Consider the following 13,566-nt stretch of genomic DNA (forward strand, 5'->3'; position numbering starts at 1 on the left):
GCGGTGCACGTCCTCTTCACCCAAGAATACGTGTATCTCTTTTTTGTGTTGAACCTGCAAGGGCAAGGAAAGCTTGGACCCTTCCCGAGGAGGAAGACCCCGTCGAGGGTTTTCTCTGCTTCAGCTTTCTTTGAACCGCTAAAAAAGTGCACCACCACGTTCGGTTTTGCGGTGTGTCAGGAACGAAAAAAACGACGAAGGGAAAGGGCTCCACCATATCTGTCCTCTTTTCCTCTTTCTTCCTTGCCACCCCTACTGGCCCCGTATTCTTCAATCCCAACTCCCCGAGCCCCTCTCCCTTCTCGCTCGTCCGTTGTTGCCTTTCGCCAACCCACCCCCCGTCTCCTCTCTCTCTCTCTCCCTTCCGATCCTGCGAGCCACGTCTTTGTCGTTGGGAACGTCTGCGCCGACCCAATTGACCATGTCCGACCGCTCCAAGGCTCCCTCCGAGGAGTCGTTCGAGTTCATCGAGACTCCGCCGGCGCCCACGCCGGTGCCTGCCGCCGAGGACTGCGGCGTCAGGACCACCTCTGTACGTACACCCGTCCGCACCGACGCACGCTCGGCCGGGAGGGCAAGCTCTGGCAGTCCGGCGTGCGGCTGCGTGTACGACGTGTGCTGAGCGCTCATTCTTTGCAGTATCCGGCCATCAAGAACGCGCCGCTCCCCGCGGACGGCCCGTCCAGCGAGCAGTTCAGCAACGTGCTGCTCTTCTCCCTGCTCGCCGGCGTGCCGTACTATCTGGCGTGGAAGATCGGCGGCGGCCTGAAGACGGCCCTCTTCTTCGGCCTCTTCACCACCATCCCCATCCTGGCCGCCTTCTGGGCCGCCTGCTCGGCCTTCTCCCCCCGCAAGAACGAGAAGGCCAAGCTGCCCGGGAAGCGCATCGAAGAGTACCTCGAGTTCCACAAGGAAGAGGACAGGGAGAAGTACTATGGCCGCGCCAAGATCCCCATGCACACCTTCCACGAGAAGTACTTTGACGGCGAGGTCGACGTCAAGGGCGACATGCTCGACGTGCTCGAGTACAGGCACGATTGGGCCTCCTTCAGGTTTACCATTGGCTTGATGGTGTACTTCGTCACCGGTATGATGCCCGAGGTCATCATGCACACTCGATCTCAAGGTACGTGTTCCCTTTGCCCCTTTTTTTTTTCAAAAAATTTTTTTTTAAATATTTTCTCCTTTTCCGTGTCGAACTCTTGGGCAGCTGACCTTGATATCTAGACGAGGAGCAAGTCCGAGACCACTACGATCGCGGTGATGACTTCTACGGCTGGTTCCTTGGACCTCGCATGATCTACACCTCTGGCATCATCTCGTCCATCACCACCGAGGAATCGCTCGAGCAGCTGCAGGACAACAAGCTCGCCATCGTGTGCGAGAAGATCAACCTGCAAAAGGGCGAACGCATGCTCGACATTGGCTGCGGCTGGGGAACTCTGGCCAAGTTCGCGTCTGTCAACTACGGCGCTCACGTCACCGGCGTCACCTTGGGCAGGAACCAGACCGCGTGGGGTAACGCCGGTCTGAGGCGGAACGGCATCCCGGAGGAGCAAAGCAAGATCTTGTGCATGGACTACCGCGACATCCCCGTTCCCGAAGGCGGCTACAACAAGATCACCTGTCTTGAGATGGCCGAACACGTCGGCGTCCGCTTCTTCGGTAAGTTCTGCAGGCAGGTCTACGACATGCTCGACGACGACGGCGTCTTCTTCCTGCAGATCGCCGGCCTGCGCAAGTCCTGGCAATACGAGGATCTGGTTTGGGGTCTGTTCATGAACAAGTACATCTTCCCTGGTGCCGACGCTTCCACTCCACTTGGCTTCTTCGTCGACAAGCTCGAAGGCGCTGGCTTCGAGGTCAAGCACATCGACACGATCGGCGTTCACTATTCTGCTACGCTTTGGAGGTGGTATAGGAACTGGATGGCCAACAAGGACAAGGTCGTGGCCAAGTACGGAAATCGGTGGTTCAGGGTAAGTCGGCCACTTATTTTTTTTTTTTTTTTTTTTACCCCATACCCGTGTCAAAGGGCCTCCATGGGCGATTCTAACGACTGCGCAGATATGGGAATACTTCCTCGCCTATTCAACCATCATCTCGCGACAGGGAAGCGCTACTTGCTATCAGATCACGCTGGTTAAGAACATCAACTCCACGCACCGTATCGAAGGCATTCCCACGCAATACAATCTGTCTGGCGCGCTGGCAGCTAGCAAGACCAAGGATATCAAACCTTTGAAATAAACAGCCCGGGCTCTCTTTGTCCGGCACCTGTCTGAAGCGAGAGATCAAGGCCCGCGGTGAGGGGGCCCTATGTGCATCCAAGAAGGAAAAAAAAAATAGAAAGTGGAGGGGGCTGATTTTTTTTTTAATTTTCTCACGGCGGCGAGACGCTGCCGAAATTTTGCTTCAGAACTGCTCTCGCGAACAAAGCGGGTGTGATACGTGATCATGTTGCAATTAGCCAGATTCAACTGCGCCTTCTGCCGGCCAGGCCAAAATATATGAACAAAGCTTACGCTCCACCGGTCACAAAACTGTTTAACTTGCTCGTTTTCTCTTTTTCTGCTTTTCTTGATCCTATCCCGTCAGACGATACAAGCGGCCAACAGCCCCTGACTTGTTCTCAATCCAAGCAAGCAAGTAGGGTGGCACTTGAAATCGTCATATTTGCTTGGAGCAAACTCCCTTTCCCGCCCATGAAAACGAACGTCCTCCAAACGCTTCGGTGTCAAGCTGCCGGGGTCTCACGGACATTTGAGCTTTTTCTTTTCTTTTCTTTTCTTTTCTTTTTCGTTCTCACACCGCAGCGCGTCGAGAGCAGGGTCGCCGCGAAGTTAAAGCTAGCATGAAGGTTCCGACGCTGTTCGATGATTAATGTCTTTTTTTTTTTTTTTCTTTTGAGAGACATCTTCATTCTTGCTCCCGCAACCGACGTTTCGTGGGCTTGGAGTCCACGTCTTTGTCGCCATCCTGCGGACTCGTGAGCTCGCCCATGACGCGTGCAGAGCTTTTGAAAGACGGATGCGAAAGAAGGCGCAGACTCGGCGTCAAAGGGAGCCGCCGAAAGGATTTGGATAATACAGACAGCGTGCTTTTTTTTTCTTTTTTTTTTTTTTTTTTGTGTGTGTGGGGGGGGGGCGGGGGGGGGAGGAGGGAGATTGGAGTGGGAGAAGGAAGAGCACGAACCTTTCCTGACGCCGGTCTTTATCGTATCATGGCGACGGTCATGTGCAGAAAGCCGTCGGCGTACGATGCGATCTCCGAAAGCGTGTCGAGACTCACGCCCAAGGGCACTATGGCACCGTGCAGAACGGGCTGGGCTAGGAGTGGCATCTTGCGGCTCGGGAACAGGGAAGGGACGAGGCTGTTTAGAGCCGTACCCAGTGTTTGCGGCTGACCTGTTTGCAAAGGGATGAGCATCGATTTTTTTTTTTTTTTTTGACCGGTTTTTCTTTTTGTTCAGGCAGTCGAACGAGGGTAGGCTTACGGGCTGATATCTGCGGCGGGACCAGGCCTTGTATGACGCGCAGGTGGCCGGGCGTGGTTGAACTCTTCTCGTCGTCGTCGTCGCTGGCTGTCGCCGGGAGGTAGATCTTGAGCGCAATGTTTTTGATCTCCACGTCCCGCGGACGCATCATCTTCTGCTGTATCGGCGAGAACAGCGCGAAATCATCTGGGCCGAGGTTAGCATCAAGCGTCGGATCTGTCTGGCGCGCGTGCGCGAAGTGCGGTCGAGGCGGGAAGGCTTCGTACGCTTTTCAACCGCCTCCCACAGCTGCAGCGCGTCGTCCATGCTCAGTCGCTGGACGACCTTTGTGGACGAGTAGCGCACGAAACTTGACTCCTTGTAGCTGTTGGTGAAGGCGTCACGCAAAACCTTTGCGTCATGGTCGAGTCTGACGAGAACGTCGGCCGGGTACTCGTCGAAATGTACCGTGAGCTGCCACGTTCGAGGCGACTCGGCGCCGCCGACGCGTTGCTCGACGGGACTGGCGTCTTTCCTGGGGCTCTGGCCGTCCTCGTCCTGCAGCCGATCACTGCTGCCAGAGTATATGTCAAACAGCAGGCCGACGGGGAACTGCCACTTCAGCGGCACGTTCTCAAACGAGAACCAGCCGTGCCAGAAGCGGGCGTCCTCGTTGATGAGGAGGTCTAAGAAGAAAGCGTGCAGCTTGGGCAATAGCAGCGGCAGATACGAGACCCGCGGCATCATAACCTGCAGAGTAAAAAAAGATCCAAGTCAACAAAATCAACGCTTCTCGCCGCACCGTCAAAAAACGTCGCCTTACGAGGTACGGGTCCGACTCGTCGTAGGTCTTGCATTCTGACTTCGCCAGCCGGATCTCGAGCGGGACGCACGCTTCCCAGATCTTCTGCTGGCTCTGGCGCAAGACGGCAGGACTGGTCATGACCAAGGATTTTCGGGGAGGGCTCTTTGTGTCATGCTGTCGAATCTCGACTCCGAGATGCGGGATGGACGAGCGGCGGTCGACTGCAGGCTGGCGGCCTCATGCCGTGCGCGGGGCATGTTCAGGCCGCATCAGCAACGCCTCGTTTGGACGAAAACGAGCGGATCTAGCTCGTCTAGGACGGGGCATATTCTTGCTTTTGACAGCTGAATTTTTTCCGGTTAAGTCGTCAGCATTCCCGCATGAGATCTGTCAAACTCTGCGAAGTCGACCGCCATAGCACCGTACCGTAAATGCGGGGCCTTCCCGTGCTTGGTCCAAGTTCTTTTGCGTGCGGAACAATCCGAAGTAGCTATGCGCTGATTCATCTGAACAATACCAAACGCCAAACGACCGCGCCATCCTTTCACTAACCTTGACCTGACTTGCTGGGAGGCTGACGGTCTGTTTATTTCGAATCATGTTTATGACCTATAGAAGTTTAGCTGTGAGCAATGAATCATTCGTCTTCGCGCAAGCGGCCTTTCACAACGAGAGGATCGCTTAGCGACAACGATCCCGAAGAGGCGAATGCAACCGACGTTATTATTGATAATCCGAAAAAGAACAAGAGTGTTGATCCCGTTCAAGATGTTGCGCTCATATCGAAGGACGAAGCATGGAAATTCGATACGTCCGAGCTACTGGATTCTCACATCACGATCCCTGCGCTCGGTTCCGGGCAGATTGACGGGAACAACTTCAAGCGATACGACTCGTCCAAGTCGCTGTTTTTGCTTTGCGTAGTTGGCGAGATGACGTTGCAGCTCGATCTGCTCTGGTAATCCGCCGAGCTTCCGGCAATAGCGATGGCCACGACTGACACACGCCAGCTCAGTTTATTCCACCCTCATCCAATGCTCGCCAAATATCCAGTCCCTCGTTTTAACTCGCGAGTCCAAAGCTTTGACCCGGGCTATGGAAACGTCGCCAATCTGTCTGCCTGTCGTCGAGACGCAAGGTAACCCGGCAAACCACTTCCTCAAGCTAGGACTGCTGCACCCGCTAGGTGGTGGTCGGCAGCCTCTCGACGCTATGGTGGTAATTGACACAGAGAGCAGGCGGAGGATGGTTCTACCGTTTGGCTGGGGTGCTGGCCGGCACATTAGCGATCCGGTGACGGGACCAATTGTCCAGCAGCGGTTCATTGCGCTGTTGATAAATGGGGTCCAAACGTTGGAAAGGGAGAAGGCGGACGCAACCAAGGACTTCTACGATACTGCGATGAATCGCTTCTAAATATGTTTAAACCTTTCAGTTACCAGTGTGCGATGGTTCCAAATCAACATGGCGCAGCCTCAAAGGCTCTTCATGCACACATGGTATTTTCTTCCTGTCTTCGAGCGGGATATTTAACACGGACTAATCACCCAGGCCTGTCCCTTTATCACATTGCACTGACGAGACGTAAATTATATCTAGTCATCATGTAGCTACCCGAACTTCCATTGTACATCGTGTCAAAGTCAGTCGGCGAGCCACCCCTTGAGAACTTCCGTGATGCTCCTCTGCATCTACACACTAATCAGCATTCGTTTCTTTATCATGATCATCGATTCCACAGACCAGATCGAGCTCGGGATTCAGACCTATCGGTTCGATGAGATTTGAGAAGCTCTCTTCTGTGTGACTCAATCCAAGCATCAAGTTTGTACGCGTTGAATTGGCAAAGGCGGGAATATCAAATGGTGGAGGCCCGATGGCAGTCGTCGGATCGTATCCACCCTGTGTGATCAAAAATCGACCCAGTTTAGCCAAGTTATTTCCAGACACACCGAACTCTGCGACCCATTGATCGCCAGTGTTATTGAACTTTGGACCCTCCCATTCAGGAACAATGCAAGCCGGTGGTACATCTTGAGCTGGGAACATACTGCCGTTACGGATGGAAGAAGCTGAAAATATGAAGTAATTACACGTGATGTACTCGTAACTCTTTAGAAAGACACCGGAAATCTCGCCGCCTGTCAGATTCGCTGATCTCCAGTCCAGACACTGCGATTGATCGAGCTGCCAATTCCACAACATTGCTGGGGAACGAAGTATGCTACCAGTGTCATTGGAATGGAGAGTTTCATTAACAATACGATTGAGGGGCAGGCTTACGGGAAACGAGAGAGGAACTCGACTGTTAAACTGAGCTGCGTACAAGTACGCTGATTCAACCGCTGAGTAGAGGTCTAACCATTCGGTAGCGTTCGACGGCTGGGGGTCACACAGATGCAGCGATCTGGAGATTGGACTGCACGAACCTAGTGTACTCCTTTAGTGCGGTCCCTAAAAATTGCGCTTCAGTTATACATACCCTTCGCAGCACAGGACGCGAATTCATCCATCGCTTCGGCGATTTTCGCGGAAGCCTCGGCGGACTGCTCCTCATAGACCTTTGCTGCCTGCAATTCGTGAGACGTCTTGTCAAATCATAAGGCAGCTCTTGACCAACCCAGTCCCAGTACTTGAATCTGTCCGGATTGTTTTCCTGCGAACCGAACGATTGGAGAACCGGCGCGGCTGCCCAAGAAGCGAAGAATGTGTCAGGGTAATGGGTTCTTGCGACTGTCGCAAGAAAGCCGCCGTACGAACCTTGAACAGATGAGTAACGAGAAAGTAAATAGCAATTGAACAACGCAGCGATCCTGACCTCCGGTAATTATAGTCTTGGAGTTTGAAGCTCCGGGAACGGTCCCGCTTCAGCACTCAATGAAAAATAGACGCCAGCAAATTCCATGTCGATTTAATTCTTCCAAAATGCATTTCTCTTTACGAACTATACTCTTCTTTTGCTCGTGGGCCCCTCAAATTCCTCTTGCAGAATCGATCGCAACGTGTCCCAAGTATCCTGTGCAGCGATTTATCCAAAAACTGAACCACGGGTCTAACGACAGCACCACATTCAAACAGGACTATCAAATAGACACGTCCAGATTCAGGCTTGGAGGACCCATACTCTTCTATCAAGGGGCAGAAAATTCTCAGATCAATTGTGTCGAGTACAACCATATCGACGACATCGCGGAGGACTTGGGGGCCATCGTTGCTGGGCTGGAACATCGTTTCTTCGGAGACAGTTTCCCAGATGGAGTAAACGAAGCAAACATTTCCGCCGAAGACTTTTCGCCTTTGACTCTATCTAACGTTCTACTGGACTCTGTTACCTTCATCGAATGGATCAAGAGGACCCACGCATATAGTACACCTAGAGGCAGAGATTAACATACGGATGCTCCAAAGTCCGCCGCGGCTAACATTTCATTCAAGAGCAGACTAGGGTTGCGTGATCCATTTAAGAAGGTATACATTGCTATCAAGGTTGTAAAAGCGGGAACTGCTCTGGCGTAGAATTAAGATTTTTGAAGTGGCTCGTGTCAAACATTCCTAATACGGTAGTCTACTGCGCTCCGGATGAGTTAAAGTTCGTTCTGTTCTTGCAGATCAGCCTGTTTGGGTTTAGGTGAATCACCGCTCTACGTTATCCTGGACTGCCAATCCTAACATCTTGTGCAGTGGCACTGCCAGTGGGGCCCATGCAGGGGCGCAGGCTGTCATGCACGGTAAATGGAACCTTATATAGTAAGAATGGCCTTGGGGCGGCATGAGGATCATATGAATGACTATCGACCTCTAAGATCAAATCGACTTCCGCGCAATGGTTGGCGTGAGAAGAAGCAATGGATGCGAGAGCTGTCGAAAACGCAAGGTTAAGGTCAATTGCTGCTAGGCAACTTCATGCGGTACGGTGTAGCCGTTGCTGACTTAATCCAGTGCGACGAGACACGTCCAGTGTGCGATCGGTGCAGGAATCTTGGGCGCCATTGTAACTATTTGAAGCCCTTTCAGTTTGTCGATGCAAAAGGGAAGTGGCAGAGTACAGGCCTCGTGAATCCGCAATTTTCTTCGCCCTCGCAGCAAAAGGCATACACGTTCACAACACAGGAGTACTTGGCCAACGGCGCTCTCGTTCAAAAATGGCATCGCACTACGCTTCCTGCCGAGCCTGCTCTCGCCTCCAGGGATCGACAATCCTTGAAGTTCGTAGAGTGCCTTGAGAAAGGCCATGTGGGCATCAGGATGAAGTGGCTGGGATCGTGGACGGAGTTTGTGCCGCAGCGTATTGGATCTTCTCCTGCATTAGATCAGTCGGCACGGCTCATGTCAATGATCCACACAGCGATGCTGCATAAACGTGAGCCTTCGGCGTGGATCAGCATAGAAGCCTATGTTCAGGCAATCAGGAGCATACGAAGAGCACTAGCCGACCCTGCCGAGTGCTTGTCTAGCGAAACTCTGCTCGCTGTCGTGATACTTTACTACGTTGAGGTAATTAAAAACATCTTGTTCCGTAACGGTCGATTGCCACGACGTTGCTGAACACGATAGGTAATGTTGAGTTGTCCTAATTCCTTCAATGCCATTCATCACGCTGGCGGAATAGCTCGTCTTTTGGAAGTACGAGGCCCGGAAAATCTCCAATCTGCGTTAGATCAAGCCATTCTTCGGGAAGCTCGAGGGCCAGTGGTGAGCAAGTTTCACATGATCCTTTTATGTTCTATGACTCTAATTGTGGAAGATTGCGCGAGCCGTAGCTCTAGGCGTCCCTTGCCTTTTTACCTCGCCTCAGTGGACTGCTGTCCTCAATGCACAGGATGTGCAAGCCAACCGGACGGCTTGGGTGGAAAAACTGAGATACCAATTCACCAGTTGGCCTAACATTGCCAATAAAATCCGCAGATACTGTTCTGGGCAGCTATCCTACGCTGCATCAAGCGATCTGCGTATCCAAGTGCTAACCATGCAGCGGTTTTTGAGGCTCATTGACAACAAAATCAAAGCCGAATTATCTTCCGACGAGCATCTTCGCCACGTCAAAAGCTTTCGAGACGCCAGAATTTTCGCCACGGCTTTTGAGTACAAAGATTATTGCCTTGCAACTGTTGTTATGCTCCATGCCGGTTTCTCGCTCGTGATTGACAGGATGGCGCACGTTCTACGGATCAGCGCCGTCTCACATGTCGAAAACTCTCCACCTTGGGGTGCTGAAAGCCCGCAGTTGCTCGATCGCATTTATCGATCTTATGATTACGCTTGGAAGATGCGACCCATGGGCGCAGCCTTCATGTATATTCCGCTAACGATGGCTTTTTGTTTTGAACAAAACGAAGGAATGCGTGTTTGGATACTGGAGGCATTGAACGATCTCGACGAGTATCGAGCATTGGAGACAAAACGCTTCCATCCTTCCTCTGTGATGCATTTTGCAAAGTTGTACACAGGTGAAGTTGCTCCAGGAGCTAGTTCTACACCGTAGATTCATATCGCGATTTGAGATACTTCCAACATGAAAATTAGGTCCAAAAATTGTTTCTTCTATTTAGTCGAAGCCTATGACTGACACTCCGCTCTCTCTATATGTATATAATTCCGATATACCGTCCCGTTTGCAAGGATGTCGAAGGTGGGGACTACACGGCATCCTGGCTGGGCCCACATTGCTTGGCGATCTGACTCTTTCGTATCCTGTAGGGTACTTGAAATGACGCTTTCAAAGTTGCCTATTTGGGAAGACTTCCACGAGGCAATTAACCGATACTGGCGTCTGTAGGAAAACAGTTGAATTCATCTCTTTCGATATGCACGGCCTCGGTGACATATCCAGAGGCGAGATAACACGGCAGCGGAAAACCTATAAAGATGTGACAGGACTAAGTAGTCTCATCTCATGACTTTTGCAGCCCACTGCAGACATTTTGCACTGTTTGCTATCGACTGATACATACTTATTTCCTCTAATACAGTAAAAATGTGCCTCTTGATTCCGTTTCTCATGAATAAGCCTGTCCTAGACGATATGCAATCGCACAATAGCCCGAAGCACGCCAAGCCAGCCGACGTTCCAGTGTATCATCGATCTGCGTCAAGAGGATTTCTCGGTCGAAGGCTAGAGAGACAGTACCAAGAAGATCTTGCTCAGTTTGGTCCAGAGGTTGCAGAAGAAAGGCATCGCCAAAGACTGAACCGAGCTCGTAGGTATGTGGCTGACACGCCAAATCCTGAGGTATAGTCCGTGACCCGGTTGACAGGGCCGCAATCGCTTCTGCAGCCGCTTCTGGAGGCTCCTGCTGCTAGGCACAGAGTCTGATATCGAGACCTGGTGTAACTTCCATAATCGTGGTATATTCGATTTTGTTTAATGCCACAGGAAGGATAGTTTTGAGCTTGCGAATGTACACAAATCTGTTTGCTCTGTTCCATATCTAGCTCACCAATAGCCAATTAATCTCTTTGCATCTGATAAAATATGTTTGTTTTATCTGAGCGTTATGATAATGCTCACGGGTCGTGATCGGCTGAGACAGGACCTTGTTCATGAAAGCGACTTGAGAAATCGAACGCCATGATACAAACCCGTCCGTCTCTTTGCTGAGAAACGTTTGTTGAACAAGTAGATTCGACACATCCCTTTCGTCAAAAATCTAGCCAGTCAATGATGCTATCCCCTGCGAGACTCATTTGAAACGAACCTGCAATGTCCTAGACATTATTTTCATAGCAAATTCAAGACAGAAACTTTTCCAAGATGGGCCTAGCCATCTGCAAGAAAATATCTATTAGCAAAGACCTTTGCGGATAGCAAGCTGACGATGGGAACGTCCCAGGGGGGGAAGTAATACTTTTAGCTCTAAAGCACGCTGTAAATGTTGATGGATTGATCATGCGCTTACTGCTCCGGGCTCGCTAAAGTCTCCCCTTTCTACTATGAAGTGCATCCCCTCTTCAGCTCTAGTCGACTATGACGGAAACAAAAAGCTGGCCATGTGATGTATTTAATTGACTCATTATCACTCTCACTTACTTCATTGGAAATTTTAGACAAACAGGAGCCGAGAGATTAAAGAGGTAAGCAGTTCGGCTTCTGCAAAAGTCTGGCTAGTGCAAGTGCTGTCAGAATATCGCCAAATGGATATAACTCACAGAATTGTTTATATAAACAACTATGGTGACCCGAAAGAATACCTCTGAGTTGTAGTTTGGTTCAATGCTGGGTCTAATCTGCTGCTGTTGCACTCTCCGGACAACTTGGACTTAATCTAGTTCCTCAGAAGCCGTTCGCCGGTCAACTATTCGGAGAATTCTTCCGCACACTCTCTTTCACATCAAGATCAGAGTTACAATCACTTGAAGGAGTCTTCTAGTGCTTCCTAAAATAGTGTAGCTTCCATTCAAACTTGAGCTTGGGCCAACTCAGTCTTCTATAAAGAACTGACCGTCACCCAAACTTCAACTTTTTCCTTTCTTCTTCATAGCATAAGGTAGGTGCTCCTCCTCGTTACCCTTGCCAGTGAAGAAAATTCTGAGGCCTTTCCCGGTCGATGAGCGAGTGAGCTTGAGCATGAGCATCTCCTACCTGGGGCAGCTGCCCGGGAGGGAATTTTTGGAACTCACTTCTTTTTCACTGATCGTCTCGCCTGAGGATGGGAGATTAGAGAAGAAGATTGCATCCATATCTGAAGGCCTTGGTGACTTTAGTTGGAGCCTTCAAGAGCGGACGTGATTATTCATTTTCAACTCACGAGAATCACTTTATCTTCATGACTGGGCATTTTTAACATCGCAATGTTTTCAGCATCCATGGTGAGCAATATCGGACTCAATCTCTTCGAAATGTTTTCGGATTTAAATACGATGGTGAATACATGTTCCAAGTGTGACTCTCTAATAAATGTTCTTAATATTTTGGTGCTAAAGTGTTATCCAGTATCAAAGACAACAGATTCGTAGGATTTGTTCCTCATTGATCGCTACACTGCCTTTCATAATAGTAATGAGTTCAAAACTGCTTGGCAAGATGGATCGTACTATCCACTGACAAGTCATTGTCAATGTTGTTTCAGGATCGATGTGGCGACCCAACGTGAACCTGAATGGCTGGCATGACAGTTTTGTATCGCGATGCATAAGTCACACTTTGTGCAGCGCTGATCACTTCTCTTGAATTGAGTGAGCTCGATGTGAAATATTTGAAATTTAACCTTTTTATCCTCTGCAGTAACCAAAATTGTCGAGTTTAACGGTGCTTGCATCATGCCTGGAACAATGGCCCCAAATCTCATGTAATTCCACCCTCCAGACCAGCTTCTGGGACTGACCTCAGCGATAGAGCCAATTGAGAGCACGGTAAATGATCTGTCTACGTGTTTGTTTAGAGACATTTTGTTGCGCGCCCTCTGGTGCATGCGGTCAACCGTGGTACTGCCAAGACGCTAGGGTGCCGCCGGGTAACAGGGGAAAGGCGAGGAAGTAAAAGTGTGTCCCCAGCGGAAAGCAAGATGATTTCATCGATGCTTGAACTTATTAATGAACTTCCTTTGTAATTTTATTACAAGCAACTCGGAGAGTAAAAATCTCCTGTTTTGGCTTTTAAGTTTCTCGGGTCTGAATACGTCCATTTAGTTGGAAACGATTTTATAAAATATTACTCCCGATTTGGCGTAAGGTCCGCGGCCAAAGCGAGTGCTCATCTGCTCAGATTTTGTAATCATCACCATCAGTTCAGTAGAAGAAAATCGCAAGAGGAGCACCCAGTTGCAAGCGTACTGTGCTAGTCCAATATTGCTTAGCGCACATCGTTTGTCTGCTGACATCAAATTACGAGCCACTATAAATTTGAGATTACCCTGGGCTCCTTCTTTCTTACTTTCATTCGATCAGAGCGAGCACGCCTGGCCACCACGATCAAGTATGTGAGGCCCAGTTTGAAAGCACTGTACGGCATATTTCGGATGCTTCAAACTGTCGATCTCGCCACTGTGCGCTTTTGAAAGGGCATAATTTTTGATTTCAAATCCCATCTTTCTATCTTTTTCATCGATGATCTTGACCTGGGCCAGGACATTGAAGAAGAGGAACACGTCTCGTTTAATCATATGCTCACTTGTGTAACGTACATAAACTTCGCATCATCGGAATCAAAATAAAGCACGTTGAAGTTTAATATTGTTTTTCGTTATGTGTTGGTACATTTGCGAGATGGATGGATGCATATGTTCGTGGTACATATCGACAGCGATGCGGCAACGGCAGCAGCAGCCTCGAGTCAACAGTACGAACAGGT

At 50.1% G+C, this 13,566-nt stretch overlaps 3 protein-coding genes across 5 annotated transcripts; 2 read left to right on the top strand and 1 right to left on the bottom strand.

Moving 5' to 3' along the window:
- The first annotated feature begins 142 nt into the window (after positions 1-142).
- On the top strand, positions 143-2,543 carry PV09_07228 (uncharacterized protein). The gene is made up of 4 exons (XM_016360969.1): positions 143-532; positions 640-1,126; positions 1,228-1,979; positions 2,068-2,543. The coding sequence occupies exons 1-4, from the start codon at positions 422-424 to the stop codon at positions 2,248-2,250; spliced, it is 1,533 nt and encodes a 510-aa protein (XP_016211341.1). The 5' UTR covers positions 143-421; the 3' UTR covers positions 2,251-2,543.
- Positions 2,343-4,650, bottom strand: PV09_07229. 3 transcript variants are annotated; one of them, XM_016360970.1, is made up of 5 exons: positions 4,299-4,650; positions 3,763-4,225; positions 3,497-3,682; positions 3,196-3,407; positions 2,343-2,869 (listed from the first exon to the last, which is right to left on the bottom strand). In XM_016360970.1, exons 1-4 carry the CDS (start codon positions 4,416-4,418, stop codon positions 3,214-3,216), a joined length of 963 nt encoding a protein of 320 aa, XP_016211342.1. In that variant the 5' UTR covers positions 4,419-4,650; the 3' UTR covers positions 2,343-2,869; positions 3,196-3,213. The 3 variants fall into 3 exon arrangements, with proteins under 3 accessions (XP_016211342.1, XP_016211344.1, XP_016211343.1); XM_016360972.1 differs by having other exon boundaries at positions 3,497-4,225; XM_016360971.1 differs by having other exon boundaries at positions 3,763-4,650.
- Positions 4,651-4,786: 136 nt separating this feature from the next.
- Positions 4,787-5,915, top strand: PV09_07230 (uncharacterized protein). The gene is made up of 2 exons (XM_016360973.1): positions 4,787-5,238; positions 5,291-5,915. The coding sequence occupies exons 1-2, from the start codon at positions 4,913-4,915 to the stop codon at positions 5,694-5,696; spliced, it is 732 nt and encodes a 243-aa protein (XP_016211345.1). The 5' UTR covers positions 4,787-4,912; the 3' UTR covers positions 5,697-5,915.
- Positions 5,916-13,566: the final 7,651 nt, after the last annotated feature.

Source organism: Verruconis gallopava (genome assembly GCF_000836295.1).
Source record: "Verruconis gallopava strain CBS 43764 unplaced genomic scaffold supercont1.27, whole genome shotgun sequence".
Classification (NCBI taxonomy): domain Eukaryota; kingdom Fungi; phylum Ascomycota; class Dothideomycetes; order Venturiales; family Sympoventuriaceae; genus Verruconis; species Verruconis gallopava.

Coding starts and splice junctions, on each gene's coding strand:
- PV09_07229 (XM_016360970.1), bottom strand. CDS start 4,418: ATGACCAGTCCTGCCGTCTTGCGCCAGAGCCAGCAGAAGATCTGGGAA. Junction 3,683..3,762: donor GTGGGAGGCGGTTGAAAAGC/GTACGAAGCCTT, acceptor ACCTCGGCCCAG/ATGATTTCGCGCTGTTCTCG. Junction 3,408..3,496: donor CCCGCCGCAGATATCAGCCC/GTAAGCCTACCC, acceptor CTTTGCAAACAG/GTCAGCCGCAAACACTGGGT.
- PV09_07228 (XM_016360969.1), top strand. CDS start 422: ATGTCCGACCGCTCCAAGGCTCCCTCCGAGGAGTCGTTCGAGTTCATC. Junction 533..639: donor GCGGCGTCAGGACCACCTCT/GTACGTACACCC, acceptor CATTCTTTGCAG/TATCCGGCCATCAAGAACGC. Junction 1,980..2,067: donor ACGGAAATCGGTGGTTCAGG/GTAAGTCGGCCA, acceptor ACGACTGCGCAG/ATATGGGAATACTTCCTCGC.
- PV09_07230 (XM_016360973.1), top strand. CDS start 4,913: ATGAATCATTCGTCTTCGCGCAAGCGGCCTTTCACAACGAGAGGATCG. Junction 5,239..5,290: donor TTGCAGCTCGATCTGCTCTG/GTAATCCGCCGA, acceptor GACACACGCCAG/CTCAGTTTATTCCACCCTCA.